The sequence below is a fragment of the Mustela putorius genome, unplaced genomic scaffold, assembly GCF_011764305.1.
Source record: "Mustela putorius furo isolate JIRA1106 unplaced genomic scaffold, ASM1176430v1.1 tig00003942_pilon_pilon_pilon, whole genome shotgun sequence".
Classification (NCBI taxonomy): domain Eukaryota; kingdom Metazoa; phylum Chordata; class Mammalia; order Carnivora; family Mustelidae; genus Mustela; species Mustela putorius.
In genome coordinates, this window is record NW_025422087.1 from 15,173,753 (window position 1) to 15,196,322 (window position 22,570).

At 52.4% G+C, this 22,570-nt stretch overlaps 1 protein-coding gene across 1 annotated transcript in view; it reads right to left on the bottom strand.

The window, feature by feature from the left end:
* The window catches only part of PARP1 (poly(ADP-ribose) polymerase 1), a 36,654-nt gene extending 29,227 nt beyond the window's left edge, over positions 1 to 7,427 (bottom strand). Inside the window, exons 1-2 of the mRNA XM_004761924.2 lie at positions 7,124 to 7,427; positions 2,659 to 2,824 (exon numbers count right to left, since the gene is read on the bottom strand). Coding sequence (XP_004761981.1) covers positions 2,659 to 2,824; positions 7,124 to 7,243 — 286 coding nt within the window. The 5' untranslated portion in view covers positions 7,244 to 7,427. The remainder of the gene's footprint in view (positions 1 to 2,658; positions 2,825 to 7,123) is intronic.
* Positions 7,428 to 22,570: the final 15,143 nt, after the last annotated feature.

The following is a 22,570-nucleotide window of genomic DNA, read 5'->3' on the forward strand; positions in this document are numbered from 1 at the left end:
ACCTCTCAGTTCCCACAGACCAGCAGTAGCGGGACACAAACCTGCGGGGTGCCGGGTGGAGGACACAAAGAATGGTGCCGCCCAGGGACCAAGAGCTCTGCCGGGAAGGACTGCGGCCGTTCCCGCGACAGCCCAGAGGCACCCAGAGGCACGAGAACAGGTTCAGCGGGGTCCGCTTCTAAGGTAGACCAACGAGAACCCAGCCTTAGGGTTCTCATTTTCAACAAATGATGAAAAACTATTTAAAATCTACAGGCATCTCAAGCAAGTTAGGTTTGTGGGTATCAACAAACTGACAAGTCAGAGGACCAAGACCATCCGACTTCAAGACTTACTTACCATCAAGACAGTCAGGTACCAGGAAAGACAAACTGATAAACAGACCAGAACAGACACTGCGGCGACACCCGCCCCCCCACAAGGTCACTGACGCCTGACCAATGAGCAAATACAATACAGTGGAGGAAACACAGAATTTCCAACCAGTGGTGAAGTGGACATCTGCACACAAAATGAATCCAGACCAAGACTTTATCTCCTTTACAAAATGTAACTTAAAAGAAAAATGCCACATTGTAAAGCTCCCAGAATGTGACACAGGAGAAAAACAGCTGACTTAGGTATGGTGATGACTTTTAGATGCAACACTGAAGACGGTCCAGGAAAGACAGAACTGGTCAGCTGGACTTTCCTGCTCTGTGCCAGACACTGTCGAGAGAATGAGAGAGAAGACGTGCCACAGACACGGAGAAGACACTTGCAAAAGACAGAGTTGATAAAGGACTGCTATCCAAAATAGATGAGCAACTCTGAAACTCGGCACTAAGAATATGAATGACAAACGGCAAAACATCCAGATTCCTCCCCAAAGGAGAGATGCAGACGCCAAGAAGCACATGAAAAGATGCTCCACATCATACGACATCAGGGGATTGCAAATCAAACCAAGACACCTCCTGCACCTATCACAACGGCTAAAACCCCGACGATCACGGACACCACCAAACGCTGGTGAGGGCAGGGGGGGCGGTGAGGAATGCAAACTGGGGCAGCAACTGAGGGAGGCAGTTTGCTGGTCTTCAGAAAATGAAACATCTACCCAAATGAGCTGAAAACCTATGTCCACACAAAAACCTACACGTAGGGCACTTAGGTGGCTCAGTCAATTACGCATCTGCCTTTGGCTCAGATCATGATCCCAGGGTCCTTCCATCAAGACCTGCATCAGGCTCCCTGCTGGGCGGGGAGCCAGCTTCTCTCTCCCTCAGTCATTCCCCCTGCTTAAATGCTCTCTACTTCTGTCAAATAAATAAATAAAATCTTGAAAACAAAAAAACCCTACATGTGAATGTTTAAGGCAGGTTTATTTATAATTTCCCAAACTGGGAAGCAACCTAGATGTCCTTCCACAGGTGCGCGAGAGACCACGGTCCATCCAGACAATGGAGTATCATTCGGTACCACAGAGAACTGAGCCATCGAGCCATGAAGAGACACAGAGGAACCTGCAACGCCTGTTGGTTTCTAAGGGAAGAGGCTGCATATGACTGACCCCGAGCACAGGTGACACTCAAACAAGGCAGGGGCTGGGGTGCGGATCCCCTTGTGCACTGAGAATCCGTGTGTAACTTCTGATTCCCTTGAAACTTATCAATAACAGCTGGCCGTTCCCCGTAAGCCCCACTGACAACCCACAACTAACATACCCTCTGTCACATGTGTTCCATGTAGTATCGTTCCCCCGATAAGCAGACGACGGAGAGCAAACCATTATGGGAACAGAAACGTTCACAGCCCCCTATGGGACTTACTGAGGAAGAAACACAAAGAAGGAGCTTGCACAGTTGAAACCTGCTCTGTCCAAACTGCACACCACCCGAACCTGTAACACGTACCCTGCCGTGAGGGAACCCTGCAGCTGCGCATTTGGGGCAACGATGAGGGCTCCATGTAACCCCCGGATCACTCTAGAGTGAGACAGGGAGAGGCCCTGCCTGCATGAGCACGATGCAGATGGGAACACTCTGCACTTTCTGCTTCATTCTGCTGTGAACCTACAAGAGCTCTAAAAGAAAGTCAATTAAAAACAAAAGTGCAAAAGATTCAAAAGCTTCACCACTGGGGTGCCTGGCCGGCTCAGTGGGAGGAGCAGCAACTCCTGATCTTGGGTTTGTGGGTTCAGCCCCACGTTGGGTGCAGAGGTTACTTAAAAATAAAAGAACAGGGGCGCCTGGGTGGCTCAGTGGGTTAAGCCGCTGCCTTCAGCTCAGGTCATGATCTCAGGGTCCTGGGATCAAGTCCCGCATCGGGCTCTCTGCTCAGCAGGGAGCCTGCTTCCTCCTCTCTCTCTCTCTCTCTCTGCCTGCCTCTCTGCCTACTTGTGATCTCTCTCTGTCAAATAAATAAATAAAATCTTAAAAAAAAAAAAATAAAAAAAATAAATAAAAGAACAATAAAAAAACAAAGGCTCCATCAGCAGCACCTTAACAAAATACCGTGCCAAAAGCAAGTCAATGAGGCAGCTCGGTTATCCACGTGTGCAGCTGGAAAACATGAGGGGGGGGCAGCCGAATGCTTTCCCAGAAAAGGCCCCCTGCGGAAGCTGCCCAGTGGGGGAGGTGGGGGGTGACAACAGCCACCTCCCTCATCTCTACACACCTGTCACACCTCCAGCCTCTGCGGTCTTCTTGACTTTCTGCTGGTCGTCCCACCTGAGCTCAGAGAAGCCGTCCACCTCTACGTCGGGGTGTCGGATGGAGTGACCGACCTTCCAGAAGCAGGAGAAGTGGTACCAGTGTGGGACTTTTCCATCAAACATGGGCGACTGGAAGAGAAGAGAGGGAGGTGAGCGAGCAGCCTCAAGCCCAGCTCTCAGCCACTGTGATTGTGAGGCCCTTCTTCGCTGAAAACCCAGGACAGCAGGGCCCATGTGCCTCATGTCACTTGAGAAAAGCTGTGAGCCAACGAGAAATGGCATCGCCACCCAGATTTCTTAAGCTCTGCCCCGACAGCGGCTCTTCAGATGCGGCTGGGGAACAGTGTTGCTCCTCAAAGGAGCTCTGCCCCACGGGCCACATGCCTCAGTGACACGACTTCCCTCCCAGGACCATGGAACGCACACAAGATCCCCATTCCGTGACCCCATCCTGCTGCACCTGCGTGGGAGGCCAATGACTGCCCCCGTTGGGCCTAGGTGGCCCAGAAAGGGCTTAGTGCCTCTGGCATCAGAATAACGAGGAACAAGTCCCAGATAATGAGCAAAGCAGAGAAACCATGTCAGGAAACCGTGTCAGGATGGCGCAGCCGTGCCAACATGAGTGGAAGAAACTTCTCTGAGGGCAAATGACCTGGGGATCTGTGGACAGCAGCCTCCACGGTCTGGAGCTGGAGGGTCAGTGGGCATCCCAGGAAGCCCTGTCACAGGGGAAGGTGCTGCCCATCACGGCATGCTTCCTTTCTCTTATGATGCATTCCACTCGGGTTGTTCCTGACGCGACAGCTGTAGGCTCTTCTCCTGGGGACACTGCCAGCTCTGGGCTCCTGGGGCCCGAGCACCCTCTGGCCTCAAGAGCAGATGGTGATGGTGACCGGGCAGAGTGGGACAAGCACCACATTTACTCAGTCCCCGGCATCCTTTGCAAGCCATCACGGGAACCCTCAACTGCCTCCAGGTAGGGCACCCCCATTTCACAGGTGTCTGCAGCAAGTGACTCCGTCCGACTCACATCCGACAGCAAGGTTCTGTCTGCTCTCTGTGCTGCTTGGCAGAATGAGCTCCTTAAAAACACACACATGGTTCTGACCAAAGCAGAGGCGGCTCCAAAAATCTGCTTTTACAGGAAATAAAGCTAAATGCCATGCAGATGGAATGAAAAGTATTAAAACAGCATCAAACATGAACCACCACGTAGGAATATTCAGATGGGAACTGTCGGACAGAAGAAATATTCTGGAAAAACAGTGACTTCTTCCACCTAGCCTCTTCCCAGGCTGTGAGTCTCCCCTTTCTCAGTGTAATATATGCAGAAGGAAGGTTCACCCCAGGGCACTACGAGGACTCCCCAGCATCAAGCAGCCTGGTTTCCCACACGGCGGTCCCCTCGGCCCAGAAAGCTCCACAGCCCTAGTCAGCTTCCCAGAAGGATCCTCCCAGGTGAGAACAATCCCTCTGGGCACTGATTCCGTCAATGCCTGTGCCCTGCACCGGGCTGGAAGCTGCCTCCGTCTTGCTAGCTTCGGGCAACACCTGCTCACAGAAGGTAGCTGGACTATGGACACCCCAAGTCCGGAGATAAGAAAAGACAAGAGAAGGATGGGGGAATTCCTGCTGGGGAAAAGACTGCTCACTCCCAATAAACAGCATTTCCAAATGGACTTGTGTCAAACTTCCGACGAGGCAGGCAACACCTGCAGAAGCGTCCGCCATCTTGCTGTACATTTGCAGCGCCTTGCACCTAGACTCCTCCTGCCTTGGTGCCCGCCCCCCCCCCCTGTAGCAGTCGGGTCACACACAAGCACAGGAAGGCACGGAACCCAAATGCCTCTGCCTCACACTGGACCTTGTGGCTCTGGTGGGAACCCTGGTCTGGGTGCTGTGTCCCAACCATTAATGCAGTGTGGGGTGACAGAGAGGTGCAGCCCAAAGGCCTACTCATAATACCAGCTTGGGGTCTGTAAGGGCTCCTGGTCACGCTTGAGAGGAAGGACCCCTGAACAAACCCAGGCTTTACCCTAGAACTTGGGAGTGACAACCATGTAGCAGGAAAGGAACTGGAACAAGATCACAAGACTATGCTTCTATTTGGCAACTTAAGACAGCAGAATCTCTGTGTACTCCTAACAAAGACCCAGCACCTACCAGGGAACTGGGTCTTCACTCAGCGAACTGTTTCCTTCTGTGTAAAACAAGCCAGCCCACTGCCCACCTACTCAGAGACAGCATGGAATGCCAGTTAATAGCATGAGACCCCACTGTGAGTCTGCTGTCTGCCTCAAGCCCTCCCAAGACAGAAGAAGGTAGGGCCCACCCATCCAAAGGCTGCAAGGCCCCTTAGGCCCCAGGAGACTTCCTCAGGGCACACCACCCAAAGATCAGGTATCTAACACGCAGAACAATCCTCCCATACAAATGTAAAAGAACGTATTTAAGTCCAAGTAGAATAATGGTTTCGTTCTTTTCTGGCCTCGGGCTCTGCCTACAAGACCAGACTTTACATTATGAGTTAAAACTCCACCCCCAAATACAGTTACAGAAAACCACTTACTTTTAATAATAATTTCTTTCACCATCAGAAGCACCAGACTAGCCCTCCTCTGTATTTGGCACACAGGCTGCACTAAGATTTTGTCTGTCCCTCCCGATAGGACACAGTCCTCTCTGGCTGACTAGTGAAGCCCATAGATGTGCCTTGCTCGAATTTAAAAACACATCGTAGAATACACGAGCTCACAAAATAAACTAATTAGACTGAAGTAATTACCAAATTATTTAAAAATTCGGTGGGATACAGTAAGCTTTAAAGCACGAAGTAAGACCTTAGCACCCATTCTAACTACAGTAAACTTAAAATACTGATGAGCATAATGGATGACTTTAAGAAATCCCCAAGTGCAAAGCAGCATGAAAACACCTATAATTACCACTTCTTACAAAAATCACAGGTACCTCTTTTACTTTTCTGCTTTTACTCTGTTGCTTACACACCTAATTGAAGTAAGTATTTTATTTAGAGACTAACGACTACAGAAATGTAAACTCCTCTAAACCCACCGAATGCCACCCCACAGATTTTAAGTCAAGCACTCCTATACTGAGAAAGGTTCTCCTTTTTGTTATTTAAAACGAGGGGCACCCGGGTGGCTCAGAGGATTAACCCTCTGCCTTCACCCCTGGTATTGGGCTTTCTGCTTGGAGGTGAGCTTGCTTCCCCTCTCCCTCTGCCTACTTGTGATCTCTCTCTCTCTCTCTGTCAAATAAATAATAATAATTAAAAAACCTCTAAAAAATGAAATAAAATAAAAAACGTAAATTCCAGGAGAGTTAACAGTGTGACAAGAGGGAGCTTCAGATCAGGCAGCCCACTCGTTCAGACTGAAGATCGGAGAACCGAAATGGATCCTACCCTGGAACTCAGTGCCTGATAAACATATAGGGTCAGCAGGCTCCGGGGTCCGGAAGGGGGCCCTCCCTGTGTCACTAGTACCTAACAGTGCCTAACATGCTCTGTGTTCCCTGAAGGGTGGTACTGCTTGGCAGGTACTGAGTTAGGCCCTCAGGATACCAGGACCAGAGAGCCCCAGTCTCCAAGCACATCTAGGACCCACTCTGCTTCACTTGGTAAGTACTGAAAACCCAGAGAGGACTGTCTGGACTTTCCTAACACTCACTGCTGCCTCAGAGAAAACCAAGTTACCTTGAGCGAGGGCACTGAACTCCCTGAACACGAGCTTCATGTTGGGGAAGAGTAGGACGGGGCAGGGGAGAACCAAGACTTAACGGGCAGACAGGAGCACACTGACAGCGGGAGGAGGGCCTCAGACACACCGCCCAGGCTGCACCCCTATCTGGGAAGCCTCAGACACCCGTCGGGAAGTCCCCAGTGTGTCCAGAAGCCCCAATGAGCAGCCCCCTCCAGCCTCTCTTATCCAGACCCGACAGCTGTAAATGCCGCGCGAAGAGAACGCGCCTGGGAGTCGGGAAAGTTTGGGGAAAATAGGATTTCAAACCACGAATTGGGCTAAAAGCAAAGGCACTGTACAGAAATGACACCGGCTGGTACAGTTCTGCATAATTAAGAAAAAACTGAAAGTAAGCGGACGTCGAAGCCACAGACGAAAATAGTAAAAAAAAAAAAAAAAAACCCGCAGGCGCCCGTCGCCATCATCAATGTAGGACAAAAATCTCCCAGCACGAGGGAGGTCAGAACCAGGCCGGCTTCGGAAGCCCACGCGCGCCTCTGCCCCCACCCCCAAGAGGCAGCGGGGAAGGAAGCAGCCCCCACCCTGCAGCAGGGCCCCGAGCCGCACTTCCCGGGCTTTCGCGGGCTCCCGGGGGCGTTCCCTCCCCCTCCGCCGGCGCCCCTCCCCCCTCGCCTCCCGCCGCGCACAAAGCGGCCGCGCGCACCTGCACCATGATGGCCATGCGCAGCGAGTCCTTGGGGATGCTCTCGCTGCATTTCTTGCAGGACGCGCGCCCGCTCTTGGCGTATTCCACCCGGTAGAGCTTGTCCGAGGACTCCGCCATCGTTCCCTCGCGCCGCCGCCGCTCCGGGCGTCCCGCCCTGGACACGCGCCGCCGCCTGCCGCCCGCCCCTCGCTCCCCGCAGGCGCCCGAAGGCCCCAAGCTGCTGCTGCTGCTGCCTCCGCCGCCGCCGCCGCCACGGAACACGCCTCGCTACCCCGCCGCTCCCCTACCGACTGCTGACGCCGGGCCGCGGGCACGCCCCCCGCGCACGCGTCCTGGGGCACGCCCCCGGCGCTCGCGTCCTCGGGGCACGCCCGCCGCGCTCACACACGTCCTCGGGGCACGCCCCCCGCGCACGCGTCCTCGGGGCACGCCCGCCGCTCGCGCGCCCTCTGCCGGCTGCGGGGGCGGCGTTCCCTGGGTGCCTGCGGCTGCGCTAGCCGGGTGGGCGGTGGCGGGGCGTGGAGCGAGCTCCGCCTCCTCTGCGCCCTGACCCTCTGCGCTCGCGCGGCGGATTCCGCCCCGCCCCCGTTGGGAGACCAGGCGGGCGGTTCCCTGGTCGCCGGGCGGTACAGACTTGGGAGTCAGGGTCTGAGGCTCTGCGCCCGCCGTGTCCCGGGGCCGGTGCAGACCTCGGACCCGCGCGCAGTCTAGGGACATCGCCGCACCTGGGGCTCTGCTGGCAGGCGTCGTCACAGGTGTTTGCGCTCCACCTGACGATTAGGCCCCTCAGCACTTGAAATGGCGGGGTTAGAAGACCTGCTAAACGCCTATGTCGATATTGAACTGGTTTCTGTGTTAATCCTGTGCGTTTTAGTTTAGTCATTTAAAACGTGGCGGGGGAGGAGGCGCCTGCCAGCTCTGTTCAGTGTCCGGCTCTGTATTTCCCCCCAGGGCTGTGCTCAGGGTGCAGTAGGCTTGAGATTCTCTCTCCCTTTGCCCCTTCCCCTGCTCGCTCTCTAAGATGAATAAACCAGTCTTAAAAAAAATAAATTGAGGGCGCGTGGGTGGCTCAGTTGGTTAAGCCACTGCCTTCTGCTCAGGTCATGATCCCCAGAGTCCTGGGATTGAGTACCGCTTCGGGCTCCGAGCTGTGCGACGAGTCTGCTGCTCCCTCTGACCTTCTCCCCTCTCATGCTCTCTCTCTCTCTCTTTCTCAAATAAATAAATAAATAAATAAATAAAATCTTAGAGTGCACGGGGCACCCGGCTGGCTGAGTCAGTAGACGGTGTGACTCTTTATGTCAGGCGCATGAGTTCAAGCCCCACCTTGGGCATGCAGCCTACTTAAAAAAATACGAAAATAAAACGGTCCAGTGGAGTGTGCTGTATCTGAGTATTGAGTTCTGCTAGAGCAGGCAAAAATTAACAGGATCGGGGCACCTGGCTCAGTGGGTTAAGCCTCTGCTTTCAGCTCGGGTCATGATCCTGGGGTCCTGGGATGGAGCCCCACATCAGGCTCTCTGCTCTGCGGGGAGCCTGCTTCCTCCTCTCTCTCTCTCTCTGCCTGCCTCTCTGCCTACTTGTCTCTGTCAAGTAAATAAATAAAATCTTTAAAAAAAAATTGACAGGATTGATGAAACTCAGCAGAAAGAAGAAAGCTAGTAACAAGACAGGGGATCCTGAGTAGGCAAATAGGTTGTGAGACACAGATAAGAATCTTAAGTTAGGTGTGTTAGCGATGTTGAAGGTGAACAGAAGAAGTGGAGTATGTGATGGTGGCATTTGCCTTTGGCTCAGGTCATGATCTCAGGGTCCTGGGATAGAGCCCTGCATCAGACTTTCTGCTCAGCAGGGAACTCACCCCACCTGCCTCTCTGCCTACTTGTGATCTCTGTGTCAAATAAAATTTATTTTCTAAAAAAGTGGAGTATGTGATGGAACGAATAAAATAATTTTACTCAGGGAATAACCAAATCAAAAGACAAGACCGTTCGACCTCCAGGTTCACTCATTGGTGCTAACATCATGGTCCCATTCTACCTCCTATACACCCTGCCCAAGAATTGCAGATAAAACCCTCGTCTGAGGCACCTGGGTGGCTCAGTAGGTTAAGCCTCTGCCTTTGGCTCTGGTCATGATCTCAGGGTCCTGGGATCAAGCCCCACATCGGACTCTCTGCTGAGCAGGGAGCCTGCCTACCCTTCTCTTTGCCTGCCTCTCTGCCTACTTGTGATTTCTCTCTCTCTGTCAAATAAATAATCCTAAAACAAACAAACAAACAAAAAAACCCCCCAAAACCCTCGTCTGTTTTGCAGGCTAATTGACAAGTTATAGCTGTGGCCGGGTGCACTTGCACGTGTCTCTGTGAATGGGCTCCAAGTACTTGGAGTGACCTTGAGCATCCTCAGCTCTGGTATTAGTAACCCCACTGTCTGACTGGCTGGTGCAGTAGAGAGAACATAGGAACAAACGACCATTGCATAACCCCAGATTTAGATGATATGTTCTACCTAGCTTCTACCCCGTCCTTTGTGTGTCATCAACCCCATGTTGTATCTCTTTCTGCAGGAAGTTTAAATCAGGTGTTTCAAACTGATGCAATGAACCCTGTCGTTCAAGCATCTTACTTTGGTCTGTGAGGCTTCTTCTCTTTTGTGACTTCTGGAATACATTGTATTCCAGATGTTCTCTGGGAGCTACCATGATAGTAGAGGTCCATGGATGTCACTGGACCCATAAAGGGGTCCTGGGCACACACAAAGGCTAGGAATTCCTTTCCCTAGAACTCGAAGGAGAGCCAACTTGATCCCACTGCCTACTCAGTATTTTTGCTTGGGTGTCTTAAATGCTTCTCCAGTAATATCCAACACTTCCCCTAGTACTGCCCACTTAGGTGTGGTCGCTGGTTCTCCCAATGCTTAGGCCAAACACCTTGGTGTCAGCTGGACTCTTCTGTTCCACACCCAATCCAGCCCCAAATCCTGACTTCTGGTTCTAGTGGTTTCATTCCTTTTTGGTGTTTGGCTACCCATGTGCCCCCAGCCCTGTGACTCTGCCACCTGCCACATCTCTACTTTTCTCAACTGCAAAGGGGTGCCCACAGGACCCCTGAGCCCATACCCTGCTGTCTTGTAGAGGGACAGGGTATGAGAGACCGAGTCTCTGGATGAGCTCAAGGAATGTAGTGTGATTTTCCTTTGAAAAAAAGAAGGAAGGTAAATGACAAAACCAAAAACAATTAAAACGACACACACAGAAGTACAATGGTGAGTGAGAATTTTTCTTCCTCTCCATCCCTCCCATTCCCACATCCCAGAGGCCATCACTTGTCCCGGTGTATTGTTTGGGCTGTGTCCTGCGGGCCTCTGTGTGTGTGTGCGCGCGCGCACACGCGCACACACACACACACAGTTCATAAAAACCTGCATAGAGAGAGATGATCACACAGAGGAAGGAACCTGAATCAACTTGCCATCAGATTTTCCCAATGGTAGACTCATGTAGTATTGATCAGAAAGGAAATTCAGAGGGAAATGGACCTTTTTTCTGTAGGGGAAGAAGAAGACCCGAGACTACCGACCGAACAAATCAGCATGCTCAGGTGAAGCCGTAGAGGGCGGTCAGGCCTTCTGGGGAGAAAGAAGGAAAACAGGGAGAAACCCCGCAAGGCTTCAAAATGAGCGACCCCAAACACAGGAGCCAAGAACATGGTGGGACAGAGCTGAGGTGTCTATGGAAACTACACACCGCAGCGGCCACTGGCCTGGCGGGGGAGCCCCTCCCTGGACAATCCTGTTATACTTAGAAAACCACATATAGGGGCGCCTGGGTGGCTCAGTGGGTTAAGCCGCTGCCTTCAGCTCAGGTCATGATCTCAGGGTCCTGGGATCGAGCCCCACATCGGGCTCTCTGCTCAGCAGGGAGCCTGCTTCCCTCTCTCTCTGCCTGCCTCTCTGCCTACTTGTGATCTCTATCTGTCAAATAAATAAATAAAATCTTTAAAAAAAAAAAAGGAAAGAAAAGAAAACCACATATATGCTAATGAGGCAAGCCCCCGTCTGAGGGAGGCACACAGTATTCAGAATGCTGTCTGAGGGTGAGGTCCTGGGGGCTTTGAACCCAGATGAAACTGGGAGGACATACGAGAAAGAATGGGAGTTATGTTTAAAAAGTTGACCGTAATCTAGGGGTGCCTGGGTGTTTCCTCTGTGAAGCGCCTGCTTTGGCTGAGGTCTGGATCCCAGAGAGCTGGGATGGAGTCCCACGTTGAGCTCTCTGCTCAGCGGCTAGTCGGCCTCTGCCTCTGCCTCTGCTCTCTCCTCTCTTAAAAAAAATAGATGAAATCGTTAAAAATAATTTTAAAAAGGTGAATGTAAGTCTATATAAATCAGAACTTCTGTAAGAGAAAACAATGATAAATTATACTTCACTGAAATTAAAAACTTTTGCTTTTCAGAGGACACTACAGTGTGAAGAAAACTAAGGAAGAAGCTCGCGATTTCGCAGCTTTTTATTTATTTCTTTAACCTTTTGTGCATTGGCGGGAAGCTGTCTGAGCTGGGCATCCCAGTTCACTCACTAGAGCTCCGGGGGTCCACTGTTCAAAGAGTTTTTATTTTATTTAGCTCTTCCACATTTTACTTTCCAGGATCACTAGTTGCTGTGTTTACAGGCACATGCTTGGCATTTATTGGTGTTTCTTTTTTTATTATTAAAGATTTTATTTTTACTTATCTATTTGATAGAGACAGCGAGAGAGGGAACATAAGAAGGGGGAATGGGAGAGGAGAAGCAGGCTTCCCAGGGAGCAGGGAGCCCAGTATGGGGCTCAATCCCGGGACCCTAGGATCATGACCTGAGCCGAAGGCGGACGCTGAGTGAGTGAGCCACCCAGGCGCCTCTACCGTTGTTTCTTTAGGTCTCAGTTCTTCTGCCTCGTTTGTTACAGGAAGGCCATCGGATAGTCTGGTAAGGGTCCCCAAAACACAAATGGTGAAATGCGGGACTGTAGAATCATGAGGTTGATACAAGGGCCACTGGGAGCCTTCCAGCTCTAACTACCTGGTGGTTCTAGGGCTGTGGCCGTGGTCCGAGATCATCCTGGTGAGGGCTGTGGTCTGATCCCACCTGGTGAAAACTGTCCACCCTGGCTTATGTATCGATGGGGTCCTTTGGGGTCCTGGGATGCCTGGGACTTCCAGCTACACCATTTCCAGGAGTCTCCTCTTCCGTTGGCCTGATGCAGGAAACTGGATCTGGAGAATATTGGGACGTAGGGACTTCTAAAGGGGGTCACTTGCTAGTTCCCTACCTGAAGATCCCCTCCTCTGAGTCCCCTCCTAAGTGTCCCTGCTCTCTATCCCCTCTATAGGTAAGAAAGGGCACCAGTCACCTAACATTGACCGTGAGCTGTCACCGGGCTTTACCATATGCGGTTTTTGCGGTGTTGGCAGTCTTCAAACCTTTAGTGGTTTTAGGCTGTCTGCTCACTTGTGTGTTTAGGATCGCATCTGTTCATCTTCAGCTTTGTTTTCCACAGCCCATGTCTGGAGAATTTTTAAAATGTATTTTATTTATTTGACAAGAGACAGTGAGAGAGGGAACACAAGCAGGAGGCGTGGGCAGAGGGAGAGGGAGAAGCAGACTCCCGCTGAGCAGGGAGCCCAATGCAAGGCTCGATCCCAGGACCCCGAGATCATGACCTAAGCCAAAGGCAGAGGCTCAACCCACTGAGCCACCCAAGAGCGCCTGTATTTTATTTTTAAAGATTTATTTATTTTAAAGAGAGACAGCAGGAGCAGGAGAGGCAGAGACAGAGGGAGAGAGAGAGACTCTCAAGCTGACTCCTCCGTGAGCGTGAACGCAGAGCCTGATGCATCATGACCCTGAGATCACGACCCTGAGATCATGACCTGAGTCAGATGCTTAACTGATCACTCCACCCAGGAGTCCCCAGTATTGCCCGTTTCTAACGTTATTTTTACTGATAGGTTTTGATGAGATGGAATATCTTTTTATATTCCATTGGCTATTTCAATTTCTTCCCCTGTGAAGTTCCTACAGTACCATTAAAAAACATTGACCACGTTGTTTACAGTTCGTAGCTTTTTTAAAATGATACAAACATGTTTTGCTTTATTTCCCTGTTTGCTCCTAACTCCCAAATCCTCTTTCCCATATGTGACATTGCCTGGTTTATTAACGAGGAGAGGAGAGAGCTGTTGCCTGAGGAAGGGAGAAAGAGGCGACAGCTTGGGGAGGCTGGGTGGGCAGATGAAGCAGGGTCTTTGCCTGGGAGAACCAGAGGTGGCTGAGCTCTTGATTTCGGCTCGGGTCAGGATCTCAGGGTCTTGGGATTAAGTCTTGTACCGGGCTCACTCCTCTGTTTCTCCCTCTCCCTCTACTCCTTCCTCTGCTCTCTCTCGCTCTCTCTCTCAAGTGAATACATAAATCTTTAAAAAATAAAAATACTAAAAAACCCCACAATAGAGGCAGCCTCGTTGTTTTTCCTCCTGATCATATAATAATACATGCACAGTGTAAAAAAACAAAACCAAGCCGCATGACTTCAAGGATGGGGAAGAAGGTAGGACTCGCCCAATGCCACTGCTACAGTCTGGGGGCCGCCCCGCGGACAGCATCGTGGGCCGGGCTCCCTGGTCTGGTTCCCATTCCTGGCTGCAACCCCGATGCTGGAGCAGCATCCAGCTGGAAGGTGGCCGTGGGCAGGACTGCAGGCTCCCCCTCGCATGGGGGGCTGCCTTCTCAGCCTCATGGAAGACGAAGATGGGTGGCTTGAGCCAAAGCACACTGAGCATGAAGCCTCAGGACCTGGCGCCGGAGACAGGAACGGCCGGGCAAGTCCAGTGGTTTAGTTCAAAATGCAGGCCACGAGGGGGGCTCGACTCGGCACCCCTCCCCGGTGGTCTGAGAGCTAGCGTCCTTGGCGGCCTTGTCACGTTGTTCCCAGGGGACCTCAGATGGAACCGTTCCAACCGGCCCAAGAAGGTGGACATGGACTGGGGTCCTACCTGTTTCTCCGGAGTCTCCTGGACCCTCTGGCAGTTTACTCCCCAAGGAAGGAAGGAAGGAAGCAAGGGGGAGGGGAGGAAGGGGGAAGGAATAAAGGGATAAAGAGGAGGCTTTTACCATGAGCATTGCATTTCCTACTGTATTCTTGGATGATGGCATTTGCTCCTTGAATCTTACTGCTTTATCCAGTGCCCTGTGAATGAATGAGGGAATGAATGACACAGCCCCCTCTGCTTGGCAATGTACCTAAATTTAAACACAGAAATTCTTTTGTATTCTTAACCCTCAGCTTGCAACGGACACTTGATAGACACTTTGTAAATGCTTGTCGAATGAATGAATGACTGACTAAACGGTTAAAGACCTAGATAAACATGTGGAAAGAGGGTTTTCTTTTTTTAAGGTAGAAGTCTTTTTTTTTTTTTTAAGATTTTATTTATTTATTTGAGAGAGAGAGAGAAAGCATGAGAGGGGGGAGGGTCAGAGGGAGATGCAGACTCCCCGCTGAGCAGGGAGCCCGATGCCGGACTCTGTCTCGGGACTTCATGATCATGACATGAGCCAAAGGCAGTCACTCAACCCACTGAGCTACCCAGGCACCCTAAAAAGAGGGTTTTTGACTTGCCTTGAAAACTGTTCCATAGAGTCCACTAGGAGGATGTGGAGCTGCTGGGGATCCCTGTGTCAAGGGCGCGGAGCTGCTTTGAAGATTGTTATGTAATTGTCACCAGAGTACGGACCCCTCAACCGTGTTTATGTAGTTCCAGTTTATATTTCAGTAACTCTTCTTTTTAAAAAAAAAAAGCATCAAAATTCTGTGATTCTTTTTCCTCTGCAATTTCAGAGGGCAGAACAATTTCGTTAGGACTAAATACACACACATAATTTAATATGTTAATATCAGACTTTTTGATTGACAGGAGAACCCGTAAATGGGTGATGGGATTTATTTGACTTATTGAGAAATGACTGAGTGGAATTTAATTCCCTGGAGTACAATAACGTACAGCAAAACTGCCGGAGTTTTAATTTATTTTTATTTATTTGTTGGTTTATTTATTTATTTGACAGAGAAAGACACACACACACAGTGAGAGGGGGAACACAGTCAGGGAGAGTGGGAGAGGGAAAAGGCAGGCTTCCTGTTGAGCAGAGAGCCCGATGCAAGGCTCAATCCCAGGATCCTAGGATCACAACCTGAACTGATCTTGAAGGCAGATGCTTAACCGACTGAGCCACCCAGGTGGCCCCTGCTGGACTTTTTAAACAGAGAGGCATCTTGGAGCTGCGTTTGGTCTCCTGGACTTACAGCTGGACAGACGTCATGCAATTTCCCTAATGTCACTGAGTAGCGAGTGGCAGAGTGGGAGAGTGCTGCTCTCTGTGTTCCGGCTGTGTTTCCCCCGTGCTTCCCGCCACAGGAGCAAGGTTAACTTACATCTGTTGAGGGCTAATGTTCCAGAAAGAGGCATTCTCCTCTGAGATGAGGCAGGGGTTAGGGGTGTAAGGAAGCATCAGTGAGTGAGCCCTGATGATTCAGACTCAGGAAGCAGGTGGACCCTCCAGGACCAGGGACTATGCCCTGGCAACACAACCAAACACCCAGAACCTAGTGCAAACTTGTGCACTCTCCCACTAACCTGCAAACCTGGAGGACGGAAGCTGATTTTTGAAGTGTGTAGCACAGTGAGTGACTTGATAAATGTTTGCACATGAGGGGCGCCTGGGTGGCTCAGTGGGTTAAAGCCTCTGCCTTTGGCTCGAGTCATGGTCCCAGGGTCCTAGGATCAAGCCCTGCATGGGACTCTCTGTGAAGCAGGGAGCTTGCTTCCCTTCCTCTCTCTGCCTGCCTCTTTGCCCACTTGTGATGTCTGTCTGTCAAATAGATAAATAAAATCTTAAAAAAAAAATGTTTGCACATGAAATGGCAGCTGCCCCGTTTAGAGCCCACCCTGGGGCAGAATAGAATCACAACCAGCCTCACACAGCTGAACTTGCTCACGCCCCCTGAGCCCTACTTCTCTTGCTGGTGTGCTCGGGGAAGCACCTGCCCATTTGCATCAGGAACACCTGACATTACAAAAATACTTACAGCCCCAAATGCAAACAGTCCAAATACCCACAAATGGTAGAATGAGTGTGTTGTGGAATACTCACTCAGGGGTATAGTATACAGCAACGTAAATGAATGAATCACAGCCCACACATTAATACATAGGAACTGCAAAACACAGTGCTCAGTGAAAAAATTCAGTCGCAGGACAATTAATTTAGATTTGATCCATTTATATAAAATTCAAAAAGGGAAAACTAAACAATCTATTGTTTAATTTTTTAAAAGATTTACTTATCTTATTTATTTATTTATTATTATTATTTTTTAAAAAGATTTAATTTATTTATTTGACAGACAGAGATGACAAGCAGGCAGAAAGGCAGGCAGAGAGAGAGGGGGGAAGCAAGCTCCCCGCTGAGCAGAGAGCCTGACTCAGGGCTTGATCCCAGGACCCCGGGATCATGACCTGAGCCGAAGGCAGAGGCTTTCAGCCGCTGAGCCATCCATGCACCTCTCTTATTTATTTTTAAAAAGATTTTATTTTTATTTGTTTGAGAGAGAGTGAGAGCATGTGTGTGCATGGGGATGGGGTGGGTAGAGGGAGAAGCTGACTCCCCACTGAGCAGGGGGACCGATGGGGGGCTCAATCCCAGGACCCCGAGATCATGACCCACGCAGAAGACAGATGCTTAACTGACTGAGTTTTAGAGAGTGTTAGAGAGAAAGAGAGAGTGTGGGCTGGAGGGAAGGGCATACAGAGGGAGAGAGAGAATCTCAAGCAGACTCACCACCCAGCATGGAGCCTGATGTGGGGCTTGATCTCATGACCCTGAGATCATGACCTGAGCCAAAACCAAGTTGGATACTCAACTGTCTGCACCACCCACATACCCCTAAATAGTCTTTTATTTAAAGTTCCTCATGTATGTTATAATACATTAAAGAAAAGCAAGGAAATGATTTACACACTTTTTTTTTCAAGGTTTTATTTATTTATTTGACAGAGAAAGACACAGTGAAAGAGGGAACACAAGCAGGGGGAGCCGGAGAGGGAGAAGCAGGCTTCCCGCTGAGCCGGGAGCCCGACATACGGCTCCATCCCAGGGTCCTGGGATCCTGACTGGAACTGAAGGCAGACACCTAAGACTGAGCCACCCAGGCGCCCCTACACACATTTTCAATAGTTGTTCTTTCAGGCGGGCTGGAAGGAAACACAGCTCGGGGAGTTATGAAGTCGTTGGTGTGACTCTATTTCTGAAGTCAGATGATGGGCAGATGTCTATTACTTACTCTTCCTTCAGAGGGTCATACGTAATACGCACATTCATGTGCTTCATGATGAAAACTTTGCGAATTCTACCATTGTGCAATGACCCACGTGGAAACTGGCCCTAGCACTTGACCTGGTCTGTCGTCAGAGGAGGGAAGCCATGGCCCTCCAACAATCTACGCAGAACGGGTTTGTCTGTGGTGGGTTGAAACGGGGTCCATTTCCGTGCCTGTGTGCTGAGCGCTGTCCCTCGGATGGAAGGGGTCTGCCCGTTGGGTGAGCAAGGACCTGGAAGGGCAAGGGTCCTTGGTCCCGGGGGAATAGTGTGTCATCCCATAGGATCACTTTTTGAAGCATCCTTAAAGGGGGAATGTATTGACATTCTCCCCACCGCATCACGGGGTGCCAAGGGTCTGTGCTCAGGGGATCCGTGAGCAGACAGTCTCCCCGGGGCTCGTCATGCACAGCTGTTCCCTCTGGGAGACCACAGAGCTGACCCTGTGACAAGTCAGGCACGACGGACGGGTGAGGGAAGGAGGAGAGAAAGGCCAGGCCTGGGCTTAGAAAGTCGGTCCTGTGGGCAGAGAAGAAGAACCCTTCCTCTTACAGGGATGGTGGTAGGTTGGGGGAGGGTGTGCCCATCGGATCCTTTTATTCTTACGACCCAGCCCTCCATCCTTTTTTTTTTTTTTTTTTACGATTTTATTGCTTTTTATTTATCTGATAGGGAGAGGGAGAACGGGTGTGTAAGCAGGGGGAGCAGAGGCAGAGGGAGAAGCAGACTTCCCGCTGAGCAGGGAACCCCATGCTGGGCTAGATCCCAGGACCCCGGCATCATGTCCTGAGCCAAAGGCAGACACTTCACTGACTAAACCCCCAGGAGCAGCCTCCCACCCCATCTTTTTCTAATGTAAGAGTCAGGCAAAGTTATCTCTTCTTTTTTTCTGGAAACATTGTCTATGTGATACAGTGAAACCATCCCCAAAGCCCAGGATGGTATACTGTGGGTGCCGCCCATTCCCTTGTGTCCCCCACTCCGTGTATGCCCCCCTCCCCGTCCAGCAGCAGGGATCTGCTCCTTGCTGGAGGCCCCCACGCTCTGTTCCCGGCCCATAGCTTTGGCACTGCCTTGCCCACCTGAGGGGCAGCCCTGTCCCCTGGAGCCCCAGCAGGACTCTCATCCTTCTCACTCTGTCCTTAGAGCTGGCATGATGGGGGGTTCAGGTCCTCATCCTACAAGTGGTTGTCACTGACGGTTCCAAGAGCTGACTCTTTATGGGTGGGCGGCCATTCAGCCTGGTTTACCCCGACAGTCCAATTCACACCTGCTGCCTGGTGTCCACCTGGCTTAGCATGTCTCCGAGAGGCACATGGCCCGGCTTGGGGGATCCGTCCTATGGTCACCCCATGTGTAGGACAGTTGTGGTTGGATGTGGGAATGGGGTTTCATAGGTTAGAGGCCTTTGGATTGCTCTCAAATAAGCTGCTCCTTATAGATGAGGCAGCTGAGGCCCTGGGCAGGAGATGAGTGGCTCACGACTGGGCCCTTGGCCTCAGAGATGGGCGGGGAAGCCCAGGGACACTCTGTGTGTCACCACCCTAATCCTACCTTCCCTTCCCCCAGTCTACCAGCAGGAGTCTGCTCTGAGGTCATCTGTGCCCGTTGACCTCACTGGGGGCGTTGAGAGCATGCCTGGCTCCGTTCTTAGGGAAGCCTCACTAAAGTTTGGAGGGTTCCTTCCTGAGCCTGGAAATAAGTCACCCCACTGTCCACTAGATGGTGTGCAACACTCACACACATCCCTGGCTCAGGCAGAGACACAACCCGGGAGATCTAATCCTTCCCAGAGGCTTCTTGTCTTGTTTGCTGGCCTCGGCTCTAGATGGGGTTTGGGAACTGGCAGGAGGGCAGGAAGGGGCGCGTGTGGAGATCCCTCCTGGGGCCTGGTTGCAAGACGGGAGTTGCAGCTAAGGGGTTGTTCTGGTGGGAGGTCAGGGTGTCCTGGGCCAGGGCTGTCGGCACCAGAGACAAAGAACAGCGGGCACGTGGAGGAAAGACAGGCCCCCACCGCTGAGGGCATGGGCCCCGGTCTGGATTCACTAGTTTCCTTTACAAGCTGGAAGGCCCTGGGGGCAGGGCTGTGGCTTCTCAGGGTGGGTATGGCTCGTGGGTATTCTGGACAGACTTCTTCTCCCTTGGGTATTCTGGACAGACTTCTCCCGTGACGGGAGGTAGGATAACCAACACTTACTGGGTGCTTATGTGAGCCCTCTACCCACCCAACAGGAGTTAATTTCCTGTATTCCCCCGAAATGCGCATCTTGGGTGCCTGCACAGATCAAGATCTCTGGGACAGATGGGCCTGAGTCGGTGTGTGTTGAAAACCCCATTCTAGAGCCCCTGTAGGGCTGGGAGATGCTGCAGAGGCCGGGCAGACTCGTCCTGGGAGGGGACGTGGGGCTCCAGCTGGCAGAGCTGCTGTTCAGGGCCCCTGAGGACCGGGGGCTACGTTTCTCTCTTCCACTCTGAGGGGCTCATCACTTCAGGGCTTCCTTCCGCTTTCTCCCTCTCTTCTGTCCAGGACACCTCCAGGCCCCCCTCGTGCTGTCTCCCTGTCCTCCTGTGTCCCTGTCCCAGCTGTGCCTGGAGGCCCCCAAGTCCAGACAGCAGTGGGCGCGGGAGGCCGAAGCATCGGGCGGTGGGGAACACACTCCGTCCCCGGCGGAAACGAGAACTCTGTCAACAACCGTTCATTGGGTACCTGGCATAAACCAGGTGCTATGCCAGTCACCAGGCTCAGGAAGACCCCCTCCTGGCACCCCAGGGCCGTATCTCGGCCCCAGATGTAGCCCGGTCGGCTGGTGGAGACAGGAGCAGTGTGCAGTGCTCAAGGGCCGACAAGGCGGTGGGGTGGGGGATGGTGTTCATGGAGGCCGGGAGAGTCTCAGAAAGCATCCAGGAAACCCTGCTGCCCCTGAAAACTTGGCTCGGGTGTCATGTCCTCCCAGGAAACCTCAAGACCCCTGGGGCAGAGCCTGGGTTGATTTAAGAGCCCAGGGCCCCCGTGGCTTCCCGTTCTGCAGGAAGGGCCCTGATTCTAGGGTCGCTGTTCTCCGGGAGCAACGCCAGGCACAGCTCCAGGCAGGGCCCGTGGCTCCCCTTCTTGCTGCGGAAACTGGGGCTTTATGCGCGCACTTACGCACAGCGGGAGCTATGTATCTGCTTGTTGAATGAATCGGAGGTGTTCTTGTGAACTGGGAGGATTTAGAGGGTGAAGATGGTGTGGGCATGGGGGAGTCTCATTAAGAAGAGAGGAACCGAAGGCGAGGAGCCTTCCCTCCCCCTCTCCCATTACTCTCCCGGGCATCTGAGCAGCAGGGACCCCCCTCTGTCTCCAGAAACACTGAGCTTTGCATGGCCACCTGCTCCTTTAGAGCTGGGGACACTGGCCCAGGCCCCACACCTTGTCTCCGGTTCTCTGGACGTTTGCACGGCCTTATAGGCGAGGTGTGTGGCAGACCCGACACTCTGCCCACGGGTGCCCCCCACCCAGCAGTCACAGCTGAGCCTGCTGCTTTCTTCTCTGGCTGAATTTCGGATTCCTCAGGGAAGCTGCTCAAACAGATTGATGCTTTATTTAATGGCCTGCGGTGGGGCTGGGGGCATCACGGTGATCTTGGTCATTGTCCAGAGGGAGAAGTCCTGAGCTGGTCTTGCGTGTATGTGTGGCGGGGGAGGTGGCCCTTCCTCCCGCAGGACCACTTCCCAGTCCTGCCTCCTGCCCCCCTGCTTCCCTGCAGCCCATCCCAGAGCCCTCTGGGTGCTGAGTTACACCTTCCAGTGGACTGAGGCGCTGACGTCTCCTGCCAGATAAATGAAAGTGTTCAATCATTCAGCCATGAGCCACGCAGAGAGACAGACTCTTAGCCCCTGAAAAGAAAGACTGGGGGGGGGGATGACGGGGCCAGTGAGCATGGCAGGGGGGTGGCAGGAGGGCAGAGAGACAGAAGGAAAGCGAGATTGCAGGGGCAGCTGAGGCAGAGGGAGAGAGCAGGTGCTCTGGGCACAGAGCTCAGTGACTGAGGAGGATCCCTCCCTCCCTAAAGTCCCCTCTTTGGAAGGCTGGAGCAGCCCAACTACCTGGGGTGTGGAGGCCACAGCCAGGCAGCTCCGGAGGGAGGAAGTGTTTTTGTGACCCCCCCCAAATTGGGGCGTTTGAATGTCACTTCCCATGGTGGCCCTTCAGGGCCGGGGCCAGAAACTTCTTTCCTGAGGACCAAGGAGCTGGCTTCCCTGTCCTGAGGACACAGGCTACTGGGACTCCCACAGGCAGGGGCTCCTATCACTCTTCCAATAATGCACTGCTGAGTGAAACTATCAACAGTGGCCCAACTCCAGGCAGAGGACAGGGACGTGATGAGGAGGGCTTGGCTCCTGAGCCAGGGGGCCCGAGATGTGGCCCTGATGGGGCTCAGTGCTGCTGTGTGAACCCTTGTGGAGTCTGAGGCTCATGGCAGAGGTGTGGGGGGGTCCCTGTGAGGTCAAGGGACCGCAGGAGGGGGCTGTTGAGGTTGCTCCCCGTTTGGGCACCTGGACCACCAGGGAAGGGTTCATGCATGCTGTGTCCCTGGGATGGGCTGGCTGGAATGACAGACAAGGTGTCTCTCAGGAGAGGGAGGGGCTGCAGGAACACAGTTCGGGGTGAGGCCCCGAGGCCCTGGGGCTGGGCACAGCCATCCCTCACCCAGAGGCTGTCATCAATTTTCAATTAGTGGGCGCCACACTCTGGCTCGGTCATGAAGACACTGTCCCTGCTGGAGACGGCGTGGACAGGGATGGGAGTCAAATTAAGTTATCCCCACCCAGCGACGCCAGGCTTCCCCAGGGAGCTGATGGTTTACCTCTGGCAGGGCTTGGAGGGTGAACACTTTCTATCATCTTCCTCTCAGCCAGAGGGCTGGGGGTCAGAGATTTTTACCCCAGGAGGTGGCTCTGGGTCTTCTTCCTGGAAAGTCCCAGAGCTGTGGGTTCTTCTGTCACCTTGGGCCTGCAGCAGCGGGGAGCCCGGGGGTCGCAGAGCCTGGG